Source organism: Babylonia areolata, chromosome 6 (genome assembly GCF_041734735.1).
Source record: "Babylonia areolata isolate BAREFJ2019XMU chromosome 6, ASM4173473v1, whole genome shotgun sequence".
Taxonomy (NCBI): domain Eukaryota; kingdom Metazoa; phylum Mollusca; class Gastropoda; order Neogastropoda; family Buccinidae; genus Babylonia; species Babylonia areolata.
In genome coordinates this window covers 17,197,639-17,217,988 of record NC_134881.1, presented here as the reverse complement: position 1 = coordinate 17,217,988, position 20,350 = coordinate 17,197,639, and the positions used below count along the sequence as shown (strand labels likewise).

At 40.9% G+C, this 20,350-nt stretch overlaps 1 protein-coding gene across 1 annotated transcript in view; it reads right to left on the bottom strand.

The window, feature by feature from the left end:
* LOC143282795 (protein C-mannosyl-transferase DPY19L3-like) overlaps positions 1-20,350 on the bottom strand; it is a 29,160-nt gene that overhangs the window by 7,454 nt on the left and 1,356 nt on the right. Inside the window, exons 2-13 of the mRNA XM_076588561.1 lie at positions 18,326-18,581; positions 17,113-17,203; positions 15,153-15,280; positions 13,846-13,985; positions 11,931-12,054; positions 10,751-10,885; positions 9,320-9,451; positions 8,360-8,464; positions 7,238-7,311; positions 6,725-6,883; positions 4,803-4,978; positions 2,597-2,751 (exon numbers count right to left, since the gene is read on the bottom strand). Of these exons, the coding sequence (XP_076444676.1) occupies positions 2,597-2,751; positions 4,803-4,978; positions 6,725-6,883; positions 7,238-7,311; positions 8,360-8,464; positions 9,320-9,451; positions 10,751-10,885; positions 11,931-12,054; positions 13,846-13,985; positions 15,153-15,280; positions 17,113-17,203; positions 18,326-18,577 (1,671 nt within the window). The 5' untranslated portion in view covers positions 18,578-18,581. The remainder of the gene's footprint in view (positions 1-2,596; positions 2,752-4,802; positions 4,979-6,724; positions 6,884-7,237; positions 7,312-8,359; positions 8,465-9,319; positions 9,452-10,750; positions 10,886-11,930; positions 12,055-13,845; positions 13,986-15,152; positions 15,281-17,112; positions 17,204-18,325; positions 18,582-20,350) is intronic.

Below are 20,350 nucleotides of genomic sequence, written 5' to 3'. Positions count from 1 at the left end.
GACACAGAATCCACTCCCACAACATACTATGCAAACCTCACACCATTAACACAATGTCAGCTCCCATTACAGAACATTACACAGCGCTAACACCAAACTGAACTCTGCATCTGTAGATACGAGTTACATCATCCTCTTGACTAAACAGTACAGAGGCCCTTAGGCATGTAAGGCCTTTTGCCCGCTTGAAATAGGGGGAAAGTGAGAGCCCCCATAATTGTATAGAGAATTTTTATAATCTAATAGTGCACAAAGCTTATTAAACAGTAATTAAATGAGTTTTGTATTAAAATTTTTGAAAATAAGTGTCAACACGATTTTTCTAAGTATTCATTGTGTCCGCCAGTTGATTGTGATCGCGCCTTAATATGAGCTCGATCGCCCAGTCAGGCCAAGTAGTTTTGTGACCTGTTGTGATTCATCATTGGACGCAAAATGAGAGCGCCAAGGAATCGACAGACAGACAGAAAATACAAAAAAACTTAGCCATATGCAGAGCACAGGAGCAGAAGTCAAGATGGCTGCCAGAAAAAGAGGGCGCTAGTCAGGGATGCAATGGGGAGGTAACCTACTTCGGGAGGTTATCGGCTGTAGCTACTTTTGTTTTCTCCACATAGGCAGATAGTAGTTTGCACAGGACAGGCATCAGACCCCAGCCAAAGTCTGCACTAGTGGGTCACGGTTAAGTATGTGTAGTTAAACCGAGGACGTAACATCATCGAACATGACTACACTTCAATCAACAATAACAGATGACTTAATATCATAAAAAATGACTGAGCTTCAATCAACTAAAGGAGGACTTCACATCATCAATCATGACTAAACTTCCACCAACAGTAACAGTGGGCCTACACAGGGGAAAGGGCGAGAGCGGGATTTGAACCCAAACCCTCTTGGACACTGTACTGGCAGATAAGCATCTTAACCATTCTGCCACCTCGCTCCACAGCAGTACTCTGGCATCAATCCTGATTCATTAGAATGTTTTTTTCAACCTTTCAACTAGGTGGAAACTACCATGTTGACAGGACTCTTGATCAACTTCCAGGAAACTTATTGACAGAAGTCTGGGTGGAGTTTGAGCATTTCAATTCTGAACACTTTTTTTGTTGTTGCAAGTTTTGTTTACGATCATAGCAAGAAAGGTTTCACAACATGGCAAGTATCAAACAAACTTTTTCAAGGTATTTACAAGTGCTTTTGATCCTGACAATGGTATTAGGATAGAATGATCGTTGTAAACACTGACAGGTGCGACAATGTGTAAATGGTATGAGAAATGTCATTCTTTTAATCTATTTTTAATTTTTAACATTTTTTTCTTTTAATTCCATCTTTGGGTTTACAATTTTAAACATAGTGTCTCAAGAGGTCTTTTCATTGATAGTTTTACATCATCATATCATACATTCATATTGATGTGATGTACAAAGATGTTTTTTGTTTCTTTTGCAACTGGACACTTACATACATAAACTAAATCAAGACATACATGAAGTCACACAAACTTACGATGACATGGATACATATACATACACACACGCAAGCTCGTGTTACACATCTGCACATGGGAACAAGATGATTAGCATAAGGGAGGAAAAAGTAAGTGGGGGTGTTTTGCATTTTTTCACGAGGAAACGAAAATACACCATATGTACCATGATATCTTGAATTCAGCTGAATACAAGAATATTATAGACTCAGATAAGATAGTTCTTTTTTAAAAAATATTGTTATCAATCATCTAAAAATTACTGCTAAAACATTGCAGGCAAGGAAGGTTGCACATGCTGTAATCCTGGCAGAACTGAAAGGGTTAAGAGGGGCTGTGGCCTTCTCCCCAACAAACAATAGATACTCTCTATAATACCCTTCTCCCTCACCAACAGTGGATACCCTCCATCATGACGATGGTGTTTGAGTTCATGGCTCACTCCATGTAGTTTAAGGTAGTTTTTTTGCTTTTTAAAGAAAAAACAAACAAAAACAAAACAAAAAAAAAAAAGAGAATAAGCACTGGAGGAGACACTGAAAGTGACAATGCATTTTTGAATTTCTTTTTTTTATACTGATTTTGTTTATTTTCTTCCAGTTTCAGTTCGTTAATTTCATGTTTTTCTTTTTGTTCTGGCTTTAAAACGTTCAGAAAAATGCTTTAGCTGTTTTGAGTCTTTTTTTTCTTTTTTTTTTTTTTTTTTAACTGTTTTTAAATATTTGTTTGTCTGTCTTTTCTCTTTTTGTTCTCTGATTCATACACCTATTGTGTACATATGTATATGTCAAGAGAGATGCTTCTGTGTGGTCACTCTTTATTTTTTTTATATTTGAAAACAACAAGTTGTTTATACTTCATATGTCTTCAGATACATGTGTATCAACACTGATTGTGTGATTTCTTCTTCTTCTTCTGCGTTCGTGGACTGCAACTCCCACGTTCACTTGTACATACATGAGTGGGCTTTTAAATGTATGACGGTTTTAACCCCACCATGTAGGCAGCCATACTCCGTTTTCAGGGTGACTGTTTGATTGAAATCATCTCTAACCCCCTCCCAAAAAAAACGAACTGTCCATCAGACATGCCCAGACTCACCGTGCCAGCACCGGTCATCTTGACCAGCTTCAGCCCGGCCCTCCACACCTGCCTGTCAGTGACGAGCAGGGCGGCCAGCACACACATGTAGGGCGTCCACAGGTACTTCATGCGCAGCGTCGTCATCGCCAACACCCCGAAGAAGGTGCACTGCACTGAAACAGGATTCAGCATGACTGCTGAACACTTGATGACTATGGCTCAGGTAAGGCTGATCCTCCTAAAGGAGGAAGGTGGCAGAGTGGTTAAGATGCTCATCTGCCAATTCAGAGAGTCCGTGAGGGTCTGCGTTCGAATCAGTGTCAAGTCATTATGAAGCTGTGCAGGAGGAAGGAAGAAAGGTGGCAGAATGATTAACCCTTTCGCTGCCAGGAAAATAAGATTTAAGTGAAATCTATTTGCCAGGGTTTTTTCACAAAAAACGGGTATAAATTTTCAAAAAATTCTGTGCTCTTTGTTATTGGAGAAAGACCCATAAAAGTATATATTTTCTGAAAGGTAAATGAATAAAAAATACAAAACACATGCTATTTTCCCATTTTATATAGTTTTAGTGACATGCTGTTGTTTCGAAATCAGTGTTTTGTTTTTTGTCACATTTTCAACTTGTTCATTACAAACATTAGTCAGGTAATTTGCACAAAAACATCATATTTTCTGGACAAATGGATATCTGCAAACACAAAATCATACTAGAACAACCACAATATATATATATTTTTTAAGAGATAGATACACAATACATTGTGACTTCTCCAACTGATAAGATGGATGTGAGGCCACACCCCCTCAGTCTCCACCCCCCCTCCTCCTCACCCCTCTTACACGGTCACTTGATTCAGTACTCATCAGACCGCGTTGGCTGCGTGCCAAGAATATCGCTCTGCTGCTAATTCGGTCATCTGTCGTCTGCTAACATCTGTACAGCCGGCATCACTCACTGTTACAGTCGCATCTTGGCCACTCTCTTGATTGCTCCCTTTATTTTCTATCAGATCGTCCTATAAGTGTTCATCTCTATCTTCTCCTTCGAATTTACGCTTCAATTCTTTCTGAGCATCAGCTAAAGAAAGAAATCATGGTTGATTTAGTTCGTCACGATCGCATGTCTAGAGCACAGCGTCAGTCCGACATTTTGTTGAGCGAGCGAGGAGAGAAGTCAGGCAAACACTTGGACAGTGACCCAACCAAAACGTTCAAATAAAGGACTGCTTCATGACGTAGATGGGGTTTCTAGCTATGAATAGAATCTAGAGAGATTCCCCAGGCTAAAGCTACCACTATTTTTGCCAAGGAAGTGAATGCAAACCAGGGAAAAGTCAGAATATTTCGATGACGAGTTATCTCGTCATGCAGGCAGCGAAGCATACATGCTTGCCATGACGAGTTATCTCGTAAGACGTTCATATGCCAATGCAAAGAGTCTGTGAGGGTCTAGATTCGAATCTAGCTCTCTCAACTTTCTCCCCGAGTTTGACTAGAAAATCAAACTGAGTGTTTAATCGTTTCGGATGAGACAATAAAGTGAGATCCCGTGTGCAGCACAGGCTTGGCGCACTGAAAAAGATTCCATGGGAAAAAGAGTGTTGTCCTCTGGCAAAATTCTGTAGAAGAAATCCACTCTGATACGTACACAAATACACATACATGCACGCATTGTACTCACACATGTGACAATGATTGTGTATTCACATACGTACATATCTGCACATGTGCGATGATGTGAACACCTTGTCAGATAAGAGGCATATTCACAACTGCCATGTTCATGACCACCAACACTCACCACTCGTAACTGACTTTGACAATGTATTATTATTGTTGTCTTCATTACTGATGATGATGTTTTTCTTTCTTTTGTTTTATTCTCAATAGCTAAAAATCTTTTATTCACTGTAATCTGAAAACATTGCAACTTATCAACTTGAACATTTTTCATACTGAATGTGTAAGAAAATACTCTGTAATTGTTATTGAGAAATATCACTTAATTAATTGAGGAATATAATCTTCATGGCAAAGGTGAAAATAAGTTACTATCTGAACTGAAAAGGATAAAATTACTGCTATTAATATGTGTGACAATATGTCCGAGAAAGGCGTGAAGTTTTATAAACTGGAAACAAAAATGTAACAGTAAAAAACACAACAACATCCTGACCCATCCCAGCAAGCTGCCCACACCCAGACAAAATTTCCAACATACCGATATGAAAGACCAGTTCTGGCCTGCTTTTTATCAGTGTCCAACTCTCCGTCTTTGGTTCCCGTTTTGACTTCCTAAGTCCCTGTGCCTTTGTTTCTGCAGACACACTGTCGTTGGCGGTTCCCTGGTCTGTAGTCTCCTCTCCACTCTCTTTCTCTCCGTCTTCTGCATAGCTCCTGGAGTAGGAGAAAGGCCACCACAGTAAGAACTTTACATCTTTCTTAAAAAATTTGCTCAAGCTAAAAGAAAACGTGGCTTCATATGCAAATGCTGCGAAACAAATCTTTCGACCAAGGAAATCGACAATGTACAGTTAATATCTAAGGTCCAAGTAAGAAAGAGATGTCATACACACTGCACGCATGGCACACCATGTGTTTATCACTGCCTCCAGAGGGATTCACTCTTGTTTTCCTTTCTCCCAACTTGTAGATCACTCTCGTAACTCCTTCCTAAAGCATGACATTATTTTTTAGATTGGAGCATACAGCACAGGAGAGAAAGAGACAGTAGTGAGTGAACTACAAGACAGTCACAAGAGACAGAGACAGAAGTGAATGAATTACAAGACAGTCATGAGAGACAGAGACAGAAGTATGTGAACACCAAGACAGTAAATACAGAAAGAAGTGAGTGAACAAGACAGTAACAAGGGAGAAGTTCGTGAACTACAAGACAGTCATGAGAGGCAGAGAGAAAAGAGTGAACTACAATGTGAGGCAGAAATGAGTGAATGACAAGACAGTCGCAACAGACAGAAGTGAGTTAACTACAAGAGAGTCACAAGAGATAGACAGAGACAGTAGTGAGCGAACAAGATAGTTATGAGAGACAGACAGAGACTTAAGTGGGTGAATAAGAAAACAGTAAAAAGAGACAGACAGAGACAGAAGTGAGTGAACAAGACAGTCTCAAGAGAAGACAGAGACAGAAGTGAGTGAACAAGACAGTCTCAAGAGAAGACAAAGACAGAAGTGAGTGAAGCAGAAGACAGTAATCAGAGACAGAGACAGAAGTGAGTGAATTACAAGACAGCCACGTGAGACAGAGACAGAAGTGAGTGAACAAGACAGTCTCAAGAGAAAGACAGAGACAGAAGTGAGTGAAAAAAGACATCAATCAAAGACAGAGACAGAAATGAGTGAACTACAAGACAGTCATCAGAGACAGAGACAGAAATTAGTGAACTACAAGTCAGTCACCAGAGACAGAGACAGAAGTGATTAAATTACAAGACTGTCATAAGAGACAGACAGACAGAGACAGAAGTGAGCGAACTACAAGATAGTCATGAGAGACAGAAGTGAGTGCTCTGCAAGACAGTCACCAGAGACAGACAGAGACAGAAGAGACTAAATTACAAGACAGTCACCAGAGACAGACAGAGACAGAAGAGACTAAATTACAAGACAGTCACCAGAGACAGACAGAGACAGAAGAGACTAAATTACAAGACAGTCACCAGAGACAAGACAGAGACAGAAGAGACTAAATTACAAGACAGTCACCAGAGACAGACAGAGACAGAAGTGAGCAAACTAAAAGACAGTCATGAGAGACAGAAGTGAGTGTTCTGCAAGACTGTCACCAGAGACAGACAAAAACAGATGTGAGTGAACTACAAGACAGTCACCAGAGACAGACAGAGACAGAAGAGACTAAATTACAAGACAGTCACCAGAGACAAGACAGAGACAAGAGAGACTAAATTACAAGACAGTCACCAGAGACAGAAGTGAGCAAACTAAAAGACAGTCATGAGAGACAGAAGTGAGTGTTCTGCAAGACAGTCACCAGAGACAGACAAAAACAGATGCGAGTGAACTACAAGACAGTCACAAGAGACAGACAGAGACAGAAGTAAGTGAATGACAAGACATTGTCTCCAGGCCACACCCCAACCCCCCACAGCCACCTCTCACCTCCACAGCTTGATGACGTCCAAGAGGATCAGGAGAAGGAAAACCAGGTGTGCGAAGATGTAGATGGGCAAGACAAACCCCTGGGTCAGACGCTGGTACACGTCCCACGTCAGGAAGCCAAAGATGGACAGACACAGGTACAGACGGGAGTCAAAGTCTCTGCACACATACAGCCAACACCACAGTGCTAAAAATGGCTGCTTTACTCTGTGTGTGCGCTTGTGCATCATGACTTTTTGGGGTGAATTGTATGACGGTAATGCCATCAAGAGGGAAGTAACATCAGGCAGCAAAAAAAGAAGAAAAAATGAGAAAAAAAAGTTGACATTGTCCTGTTTTTAGCATAATCTGTCAATCTGCATTAATTATTAATTATGTCTGTCTTGAGAAGCTGATAAATGAAATATCACACATACTGATCCAAACTCATACAGAGAAATCTCCTGATTCACAGTTTGCATTCAGTAAACGCCAACAACACAATTTATAAAAGACAGAGGAGTAACAAATTACCTGGTTTCTTCCCCACTAAACTTGTTCTGCAGGAACTTGAAAATGTGTTCATCCGCTTCGACCTGTAACAAAACCTGCAAGACAAAGACAGAGAGACGGTGAGCATATAAAGATCAGTAATTAAACCAAAAAGCATAATCATACCAACAAAAGATCAACACATTTTATAAGGTAATACTGCTTTCTAGTTCCAAGAAATGTTTTATTTGGTCTTGATGCTGATGTACGAAAACATGTCTAAGACTTTTGGTCTTTTCAAATGACACAAACTCTCTTCTCTCAAAGGACCCTATCTTCGGGAAATCACAACAAACAATGAATAAAACCATTAGCTAGTAATACATATCAGGAACGAAACAAAGACGGCTTTGTAAAGGATTTTTCCTTAAATTAGACTACATATGGAAAATGAATAGGCCACAAGAAGTGACAAGAACACTACACACACAAAAGTGACAAACTGTTTCAGGGATAAATTCTTCATGTATATAGCAGCAAATGGCCACAAGATAGCTTTAAAACATACACAAAAAGAAAGAAACAGTGGCCTTAATTGGAGAACTTTGTCATAATGTGTTTACCATAGACATTAATTCTGTAGATAATAACAATGATAATCACAATTGTAATCATCCAGCACCTTTCCATGTAAAACAATCAATTCAAATTAAATACTAATCCAAATCAGTTAAATTCAAAATACTTTTCATGCTAAACTGTGTTGTACAGTGTTAAAACCAATGTGTAAAACATGCATTTAAACACTAAACAACAACAACAAAACCCACAAACTTAACATGGTAAGTGTACAGTATGAAAACTCAGAAAACCGTGGTGAGTGTACAGTGTGAAAAGTCAGTGAATAGTTGTGAGTGCACAGTGTGAAAAGTCAGTGAACAATGGTGAGCATACAGTGTGACAAATCAGTGAACCGTGATGAGCATACAGTGTGAATAATCAGTGAACTGTGTTAAGCATACAGTGTGAAAAATCAGTGCACCGTGGTGAGCATACAGTGTGAAAAATCAGTGAACGGTGGTGAGCATACAGTGTGAAAACTCAATGACACATGGCGAGCACACAGTGTGAACACCACCCTCCACTGTCTCTCTCTCCACCCACCTTCATCCCTGTGTTGATCCCCACCATCAGGACGAGGACCGCCACTGAGTACATGACCACCTTCCCACCATGCAACAGCCAGTGTCCGCCCATGCGTGGCTCACCCTGCACCCACGCCCCACGTTACTTTAACCCTTTGTACCCCACCAGTGCAGCTGCACTGCAATTTCTGTGGACCAGCCCAACAACAGCCGAGTGCGTGCAGTGTCAGAGCCATACTTCACACACAAAACACACACAACGCCATCAGAAACATTATCAGTCCCCTGGAAAACAACAGCGAACAACGTAGAGACTAACAGGGTACTTCCACACTGACTACACTATCATTCAGTGTAATAGTGTACTTCCACATTGACTACACTAACACTCAGACTGTAAGATTACTTGAAAATTCAGGAAATCAACACACTGTCCTGGAGTACAGTCAAATACCCCTGACCTACAAGTGGGACAAAGCCCATACAAAAAGTATACATTAGTGTCAGCTTCAGTGTGTCTATTCTCTACCCCCAAATGCATCAAATTATTTCATGTGTACACATGCACTCATGCCTACATGCCATATCTGTTAAGTATTTACCTGTGAGTGTGCGCACGTGCGCGCACACACACATATCAAAAGAATACACAGACATGAGCATACACAAGCAGACACGCGCATCCAAACACACCCAAACACACCCAAATTGCAACACATGCACATAGCCAACAGTGATAACATATATGCAAGCACATACAGAACCAATGCATACACACACACACACACACACACACACACACACACACACACACACAAATATATACAAAGCAGTTGTTGCTTATTCGATCTGCCATCTTTGACTTTGACTTTGACTCATACACCTTTCCTCTCTTTAAACACACACACACATACACACACACACATCTAAGTGCACATCCACACAGACAAACACACACAGGCACACACTGACAACCCACCCTGACAGCCATAAGGATGAGGGTGGCCGGGATGAAGGACAGGACCAGAGAGCCCAGGATCATGGTGTTGACAAACTGCAGTGCACACACCGCTAGCATGGACACCGCCTGTACACCGTACACCACCATCACCTGCAACACAAACACCGCTCTGTACTGACACAGAGCTAGCAGGGACACCGCCTGTACACCACCATCACCTGTGACACAAACACAGATCTGTACCCACACACCGCTAGCAGGGACACCGATGCACACCGTACTCCGCCATCACCTGTAACACAATCACTGCACTATACTGACACACCACTAGCAGTGACACCGCCTGTTCCCTGTATACCACCATCACCTGTAACACAAACACTGCTCTGTACCCACATGCTGCCTTTTCACCACCATTACATGTGACAGACACACTGCTCTGTACTGAGACACCCCTGACAGGAACATCACCTATGCACTGCCTTAATCTGTCATCGTTACCACCACTATATTACTGACACACCGCTTACATAGACACCGCCTGTTCAACACCATTACCTGCAACACAAGCACCACTCTGTAACTGATAAACCACTAACTGGGACATCACCTGTACACCACCATTATCTGTGACACAAACACCACTGTGTTACTGACACACCATTAACAGAGACACCACATGCACACCATACACCACCATTACCTGTGACACAAACAATATGTTTAAAAAAATATCTCTTCTATGAGATGAAAAGGCACACAGGCCATACATTATCTCCTCCTCGTCCTTTGGACGATACTTTAAACTGTGGTTTAACGCATGTAAACAGCAGCGTAAAAAATCTTGCATGTACACTAACTTCCGTTTCATCTTTCTGAGAAGAGTTGGCCATCATGTGCTGTTGGGATGGATGACACAAAAATAAAATACACATAATGCACACTAGTGTTGAATTCAGGCATCATCCCTGAAAACAGAATGTGGCTACCTAAATGGTGGGATTAAAATCATTTTAAAAATGCTTGGCAAACATCAGAGACTGACTTAAGCTTACAGTCAGACCACAAGAAAAGTGATGGCTGCATGATCAATGGTTTCCCCACTGCAATGGAATTTCATTTATAGCTGAGTCTTTTGTGAAGGATCATGACTCTCAAACTAGGAGGTAAGATCACACTGACTCTCAGCTAGTTGTTCCTTTGGGAACCATTCCGACGCCAACTGTACTAAAACCCTCTTGGCTGAGAGAGTGGAGATGTAACTTGGGCAAGGCATTCTCCACTACAATCAAATTCTTGCCCAGTCAGGGCAGCAGTGCTGGATCTGCATGTGGTCGGCGAGGCTCTAAGCACCATAATATGATTTGAGTCAGGACAGCAGTGCCTCCTTTGCTGTTCTAATGGTCATAGTTGAACACGACTGTCAAACATACATAAATACATACACACCTTTCTAGGGGGCAGGATGTCCAGAACCCAGACCCCAAAGAGAGCGAAGGCCTGTAGGAGCATGATGAACTGGTTGAACTGCCAGAACAGGCAGAACAGGAAGGTGCTCACCCCTGCCACTACAACACTCAGCCTCTGGAACAACCCACACGTCTTCTTTCATATTGTCTGCTCTTGCTGCTAGGACTGCAAGTGATGGTAACTAAACTGATTCATGTATCTGACCCTTTTGTTTGTCATTTTTCATGCATCTAACCTAGAACAGCCAGTTGTGATAAGCTGTGAGCAGTATGTCAAATACCGATCTATGTTTTTGTTTCAGTTTCATAAAATATATCACATTTTCATGTACTCCCACATGTTTTCTAAAAAAACAAAACAACTTACAATGAAATCATTTTACTTGCATACTAGACATGTCTCTTTAAAATTACAGATTTTCATTTTAGCCAAGTGAAAAATACAACTATACGGTGACATTATAATTAATTCAATGTAAAATAACACAATAACAAAAAAAATTATCCAGAGTATCATTCCCAAGATGGCCTCTGTCAGCCTGTGGCAGCTAAGCTATTAGTAAGAACTGAACTACATCCAGACCAATCTCAGAACCTTTCTACTGTAAGTTTGTTCATGTTTTCAAACGAATCTACTGCACCACAGTTTGTGCTGTTTGATAAACTCAACCTGATTTAGTTTGTCTCCTTTGTCTTCTCTGAAATCGAAAGTGACATATGCAAACCCACACTTTCATCTATCATATAGCATATGTAGTATATGGCGTTACAGCCGTAGAACTGGTGCTGTGTGATAAAACCCAAACATCTATCACTTCCTTTCAACCTAATATCCCTTTGCAACCAAAGTGCAAGAGTTAAGCGGAAGAATGATAACCACTAAAGCACACACACACACACACACACACACACACACACTCACATGCACACACTCACATCCACCCACACACACTCACACACCCACACCGGCACACACCCACATCCACACACTCACATGCACACACACTCACATGCACACACCCACCCACACCCACACTTACATGCACACACACCCACACACTCACATGCACACACACACCTACACCCACACTTACATGCCCACACACCCACACACTCACATGCACACACACACACACAAACACACAGAGAGAATGCACAACCTGTTTCCAGCCCTGTGTGGAGGGTCTGAAGTAAATAGTGAGAGCGACAGCCTGCACCCACAGGAAGGGCAGAGCAAAACTCTCACGCAGAGGGATGGTGTACTCCACCCGTGTCGTGTCCAGCCTGCACTCAAAGATTGATATGGACACTCATATAGCGCCTATCCTCAGTCACAGGCCAAGCTCTAAGTGCTTTACAAACACGGCGTCATTTGCACAACAGGCTGCCTACCTGGGAAGAGCTGACTGAAGGCTGCCACAGGGCGCTCATAATTCATTTCCTGTGTCACTCAATCAGATTTCGGGCACACACATATACACACTCAGACAGACATGTAACATTTTATGTGTATGACCGTTTTGTTTATTTATCCCACCATGTACGCAGCCATACTCCATTTTCAGGGGTGTGCATGCTGGGCATGTTCTTGTTTCCATAACCAACTGAACGCTGACATGGATTACAGGATATTTAACGTGCATATTTCATCTTGGTATATACACAAAGGGGTTCAGGTACTAGCAGGTCTGCACATATATTGACCTGGGAGATCGGAAAAATCTCCACCCTTAACCACCAGGCGCCATCACCGAGATTCAAACCCGGGTCCCTCAGATCGAAAAGTCCAACGCTTTAACTAAAGAAACACAACAGTCTGGTCAGATGACAAAGAAGACAGGCCACAGCCCAGTGGTTCAAGTGTTTCAATCTGTGGGTCATCTGGGTTTGAATCCTGGTTATGGCGCCTGGTGGGTTAAGGGAGTGGATTTTTCCCATCTTCCGTTCAACAAATGTGCAGACTTGCTAGCGCCTGAACCCACTTCATGTGTATATGCATGCCAAAGATCAAATAAGCATATAAAATTTCCATGCCAGCATTCCTTAGGATATTGGAACAAGAACATATCCAGCATGCACACCCCCCAAAATAGCAGTACAGTGCCTATAATGGCAGCATAAAAACAAAGAAATGTAAAGAAGATAAATTCAGGAACTATAATTATATGAAGACAGTATATCTGGTGTTCACTTAAAAGTCCCATGAGAAAGGGAGTAATATAATTCAAATCTATTATCATTATTTTGACTAATCCCAGCATTCTCAACTATGATTTCTTACTGGTGACCCTACAGAGAAATGAGCACTAAATTCAGTGACCATGTGCCTTGAACCAAGACTCGAGATGACAGCAATCGATCTGTCACAACAGATCCTGATATTTCACAGAATCACTCAAAAGCTCATAAAAATCACTCCACCACACACACCCCCATCCATGCCCAATCCCCCAACCAGAATTCTAAACTCAGTTTCTAACTTGTGATCCCAAGAAGATATGAGTACCAAATTCACTGACTACATGCTTTTAACCAAGGCTCAAGATCCATCCATCACAACAGATTCTGAAATTTTGTGTAATTGCTCCTAAGTTCGTAAGAATTCTCTCCTCATTCACACGCCCATCAATGTAAACCCTAGACCTCCAACCCCCTCCCCCCGCTCCCCAAATACCCTCTTCCTAGAGTACAGTGGTAACTGTTAAACCAACACTCAGCTTATATCACAGACTGACTAAGTTTACAGTTGGGCCAACAACAAGTGAGAGCTGTATTATCAATGGTTTCTCTACTGCACTGGGAAATCATTTACAGTTAAGTCTTTTGTGAAGACCTATGACTCTCAAACTAGGAAGCAAAATTGCACTGGCTCTTAGTGCTGCAGCCTTGAGGGCTAGTTGGCCTTTGGAAACCATCCCCAATGCTGACTGTCCTAAAACCCTCTTGGCCGAGAGAGTGGGGATATAACTTGGGGCAAGACACTCTCCACTATAATCAAATTCTAGCCCAGATAGTCGGGACAGCAGTTACCTCCTCTGCTGTTCTGATGGTCATAGTCAAACATGACTGTCATACCTGTTGAACATGTAGAGGGCAGCAGCCAGCCCCCCAGCCAGCCAGCTGTTGGCGAGAATCCAGGTGAGAACGAAGAGCGCCGCCACCAGCATGCCGTGCAGTGCAAACACTGACTTGATGTAGAACATGATGGGGTCCTCCTGAATAACACACGCAGCATGACCGTTTTGATGCATAAACATCACCAAACTACCAGCTTCCCTATAACTTTTTTAACTTACTGCTTGATCTAATTTCCAGGCTTTTTCTAATACTACTCATGATGATGATGCTGAATTTTGTTTAATGTCCCATCATACATACTGGTGATTCTAGACATTTTGTTAAGAGTATCAGTTTCAGTGTTATCGTTTATGAGAGAAGGGTGATGGGGGGGTGGGGGGGGGGAATAAATGGTGAGTTGTGGGAAACTGGGTAGATGGGGAGTGAATATGAAATGAATATCAATACTATTGCAAAAGACCAATCTGTCGTATTTTTACAGTTAGGATCTGTTTCAGTTATAATAAGATTGAACAGAAGAAATTATCACTCTGTAAATGTCTAACATTAATAATAAATTTTCAAGCAAAAGGCACAGTATAATATTTATGAAAGCTAATGATTTTAGTCCACATGTAGCATCTTCATAAAGGTGAAGGTTCGAGAGATTTTACAGATTTCTACTACCTTTTTGCTTAAAGTGGTTTCTCTACTTCCTGTGGTTGCTGAAAAAAATGCCAGTGTTGCAGTTTATCACAGACGACACACAAAAACGCAATCTCAATTAGGTTAATTCATAGGTTCATGTTATTCACACATTATATGACTATGAGTCACTGAAAATCACCAGCAGAATTCCCGCACATAATGCGCTAGCGAAAATCAAAGCAAAACAAATAATCTAACATTTTACCCTTCTGAATACAGAATCACCATGTGTTGACGTCTCTTTTGAATAAACTGCTACCTTGTGTTCAAGTCCTTTCTGAATACATAATTCTCCTGTGTTAAAGTCCCTTCTGAACATACTTTCGATTCCCCAGCATGTAGAAGAATTAATTTCCAAACATTTTAAGTTCACATTTTACTGATTTTTCTCACAATCATTTTTCACGTGAATGATTGAACTGGGGTCTAACAGGAATAGGAATTTGTTTAATGGAGTATACCAGTACCAATGACACCAGCACACACACACACACGCACGCGCATGCACACACACACACATGGATGCACACACAAACACACATACACACACATATAGATGCACACACACACACACACACACACACATGAGCACAGATTTTAGTGCACAGGTCACTGACCTGCCACGATGCTGGAAGCAGTTTGTAGATGGCAGCCAGGATCACCTCCTGGTACACATTCATCCTCTCCAGAATGTTGATGGTGTCAGGGTACTCTGTCAGACGGTCTGACATCAACTCCTGCACACCTGCATCCCAACAACAACAGCAACAGTGATAAAGACAATCACAGTCTACAGAAAGTGTCTGGATGCCAGGTTCTTACTCACTGAATATCTCTAAGGTGTTGACAATGTCTGGGCACCACATTCCTACACAACCAATGTTTAAATAATGTCTGGGAACACATTCTTTCACAACTGATGTCTCTAAAAAGTCTATGGTGTTGACAGTGTTTGAGTATTACATTCACACACAGTCAATGTTTCTACAGTGTTAACAGTGTCTGGGTACCACATTCCTTCACACTCAATATCTCCATGGTGTAGACAGTCAGTCACAGCCCCTCACTGCCTGCCTTTAAATCCAACCTAAGACTTTCCTCTTCCAGCAACATTTCCTCTAGACCCTCTCTCATACATGAAAGTAGTTAGTTGATTGTGTAGGTATATTTGTAATGCTGTATTATGTGTGCGTCGAGTGTATGTATGTATGGATGGATGGATGGATGGATGGGTGCATGCATGTATGTGTGCATGCATGTATGTATGTATGTATGTATTGTACGTACAAGTTTGTATCTGCATATATATGTTTATTGTGCATGACTGTGAGTTGAGGACTGAGTGTGTTTTGTATGCATGCGCGTGGATTGTAAAGTGCTTTGTGCAATGAGGTAAGCACTGACAAATGTCCAGTTATTATCATTATCACTATAGGTACCACATTTCAAAACAAACTACCAATTGTAAGGTGTTGGCAGTGTCCGTGTTCCATATATATATTCATACACAACCAGTGTCTCTACAATGTTGAAAGTGTCTGGATACCACAATCCTACACAGCCAAAATATCAGTGAATCTACAATGTTGAAAGTGTCTGGATACCACATTCCTAAACAACCAATGTCTCTACAGTGTTGACAGTGTCTTGGTACACATTCTTACATAACCATTGTCTATGCTGACAGGGTCTGGGTACTACATTCCTTCAGTCAATGTCTGTACAGTGTTGACAGTGTTTGGGTACTACATTCCTACTAAGTCGATGTCCCTACAGTATTGACAGTGTCTTAGTACACATTCTGACATAACCAATGTTTATGGTGACAGTGTCTCATTCTGACATAGCCAATGTTTATTATGACAGTGTCTGCATACCACATTCCTAAACAATCAATGTCTCTATGGTGTTGACAGTGTCTGGATACAACATTCCTAACCAACAAATGTCTATGTTGACAGGATCTGGGTACTACATTCCTTCAGTCAATGTACAGTGTTGACAGTGTCTGGGTACACATTCCTACATATTCAATTTCTCTACAGTGTTGACAGTATCTGGGTAACATATTCCTACACAATCTATGTATATGCTGATAGGTCTGGGTGCTACATTCCTTCAAGGTGTCGACAGTGTACCACATTCCTACACAATTTCTACACAGTGTTGACAGTATCCGGGTACCACATGCTTACAAACCAAATGTCTGCTAGGTGTTGACATTGTCTGGGTACCACATTCCTACACAGTCAATGTACCTACAGTTTTGACAGTATCTGGGTACTGCATTCCTAGAAACCAGTGTAACAATACTTTATTGGACACATATATTTTTAAACACTGGTTAATATGATTTACAACAAAGAAATCCCCACTAAATAAACATATGTAATAAAGTTAATGAACATACACACACTGACCTTGTGACAACAGTCACACAAACACACATGCATAAACACACAGATACAGACAGACACATACACACACACACATACACTCACACACACACACATACACACGCGTGCGCTCACACACACACATACACACACACACACTCACACACACATGCACACAGACCTTGTGATAAAGAAGGAGCTTGGACCACTTGTTTATAGTAGGAATAGTACAGGCCACTCTCTGTGCGGAATGAGATCTCCCTCTCCACCTCCTACACATATCAAACACACCAGTCACTGAATAGAATAAGCAGCACAATCTTTTTAACATATATTATACATAAATGTACACTAACAATTTTGCTAAGGAAAACAAAAGTAAATCTTGATCAGTGGAGACTTGCTATCATTTAAAAAAAAAAGAGAAAGAAATCTTCTTTTCTAAAGCCTTAACAATAAGAGAGAAAGTCACACAAAAAAAAAGAAAAAAAAGAAGGAAAGATGTGAAATGCGTACAATGATTCTATGGGGGAAAATGAAAACACAAAGAAGGTAAGTCACTGAAGCTTGGTATTTGGGCCTTAATCTAATATCAATGTCCAGTAATTTTCTTCTTTTTTTTTAATTTTTATATATTTCAGCACAAATAACTATAAATATACTGACTACATAAAACAGACTATCAACCAATATTTCAGCAACAGACATGTAATATTATACCCCTATTTCAGCATGAAGCACATTATCTACCAATGATATAAATATGTGAGATTGAAAAAGTCTACCATTGTACAAATACAATTTTTATTTGAACATGAAACAGTCTACCAATATAATTTTTATTTCAGCATAAAACGAAATATTTACTAATATTTCAACAATAAATCATCCACCAAATCATTAGCAAGAAACACTGGTTTACAGTATTTCGGCATGAAAACAGAAACACACCGTCTACCAACAATGTATTTACTTCCCCTCCACCAGACCTTGATTTGTAGTTTGGACACTGGTCATTCAGATAAGATGAGTAACGAGGTCCTGTGTGCAACATACACTTAGTGTATGTGCATCAAAAGGCTGTCCCTGACAAAATTCCGAAGAAAAACCCACTTTGGCAGGAAAACAAACACACTTGCTGGCAGAAAAAGAAAAAGAAAAAAAAAATGGCACTCTCAGAGCAGTGATGCACTCTCCCTGGGGAGAGCTGCCCGAATTTCTCACAGAGAAATCTGTTGTAACAAAAAGAGTAATATAGTACAATACAACACAATACAATATACTTCACTTTTCAGACAAAGAGAACAACCACAGTATCGACACAGCACATAACACACATCATCTTTAAGGTTAGCAACTTTATCAAATTAAGCACACAATCACAACACACTCACCTTGATGTTAGTGAACCACATGTTGTTCTCATGAAGGGTGTACATGAACCAGGAATGGAGGTAACTGCAGTACACCATGGCAATCACCCCTGCCACACAGCTGATGCACATCAGCCAACCTGGGTACTGCTGCTCTGTTGAGCTCAAGGCCTCATGTCGAGCCTCTTTTGAGTCACCCTCTGACTCAGGACGGAACACTGCTCGTCCCTTGTTACCACCCACAATGTTTTTGCGCTTTCGTGCCGAGCTCATGTTTCTGGACACAGAAATGAGAAAAGCAACACATGTAAACTTGTGTGTCAAAAATTCAAACAGAAGAACATCTGCTCTACTTCAATGCGACCCAGTGTAGAATATCTCTCAATATTAGATCTAACCAGGCAATTGACGATAACGTTGTCTCATGGGCATGTTTACAGCCTTCCTCCCTCACACCATCAAAAAAGGAAAAACATATACCAAATAATTCCAAAATTCAAACCTACATTTACACATCTTACTCCATGCACACTGATAATTGCAAGAACTTGGGAATATGAATGGTGTAACTTGAGCTTATTTTGATGTATTACTAATATTATGGAGCTGGCTAGTAGTACCTTTGGAACACTGGAGTAAAGTTTTTAAAACTGAAAGATACGGACAGATGAATAATCCCTAGATTCCAATGCTGATATGTTTTTTACACTGTAACTGTGTGTGTGTATGTGTATGAGTGTGTGTGTGTTTGTGTTTATGTTTGTGTGTGTGTATGTGTGTGCGCGTGCCTGTGTGCCTGCATGTGTGCTTTGTGTGTGTGTGTGTGTGTGTGTATGTATGTGTGTGTGCGCGTGCCTGTGTGCATGTGTGCTTTGTGTGTGTGTGTGTGTGTGTGTGTGTGTGTGTGTGTATGTGTGTGTGTGCATGCACCCCAGAACTTGGGACATTTTGTTTTCAATATTTTGAGTACAATGAATGATGGAGATTATGCGAATGCTGCTATTTAGGTCTAAGTTTGGGACTACTTGACAAGGTTGTACTCTCATGATATACCCTGGTGTCAACAGGCTTTGAGGCACAGACAACAGCAATGCTGGTCAGGAAATTTTAGCAACTCTCCTAAAAATGCATCTATGATGTGGATGACCCTAGACTGTGTGGTTCCAGTCTTCCACATTGAGCCCACAGCACACACAATTCTGGGTAGATACCAGTCATGGGCAATTAAAAAAAAACCTTCCACCTCTGATGGGGCTTGAACTGACATCCTCCTAGTTGTCAGTCTGCAGTGCTACCACTTGTATGTATAAAGTTATATCTGTTAGGAAAAACCATCCTTGCAATGCTTGTGTCACAAAAAGCATAACAGGCATTAATCCATTCAACCCTTGGGAACTCACAGACTCGGTAGGTTCCCTGTCATATTGATGCAGAAAACAAAGAAAATATACTGAAATCCACTGTTTAACTTTTTTTTTTCCCAAACTGCCACGTGGGGACACAGACAGAAATACTGTGGAAGTTCGACTTTCCCTTAGCTTGTGGTTTATACACTGTAGGAATGAGTACACCATTTTAATGAAACACATTTTGACTCCAGGGCAATGCTCACATGCTGGACTGAATGAGTTAAAAGTTTGGCACTTAGGGGATAACAGATGAATGTGTTCAAGAACAGAGCCCAATACAGGATAAGGGGAGGAGCACTCATATTCCAATACACACACTTTCATACAAATTACAAGTTTTTATACATAATAGACAGAGAACAAACACAGACAAACAGCGAAAAACGCTTCTGTATAGTGCAAGTTACAGCAACAGAACACACATAAAACAGAAAAATGCCTTGAGGTTCTGAGATACATATTTTATCTCAGCAAGGGGACAGATTGATAGGTGGGTTAAGTATGTGAGGTAAAGAACAAATGTAAGAAAGATATTGTTATGGTGTGTGTGAGAGAGAGAGAGAGAGACAGAGAGAGAGAGAGAGAGGAATGCCCACAACTGATAACCAAAGGGCTCTCACTCATATCACCACTCTTC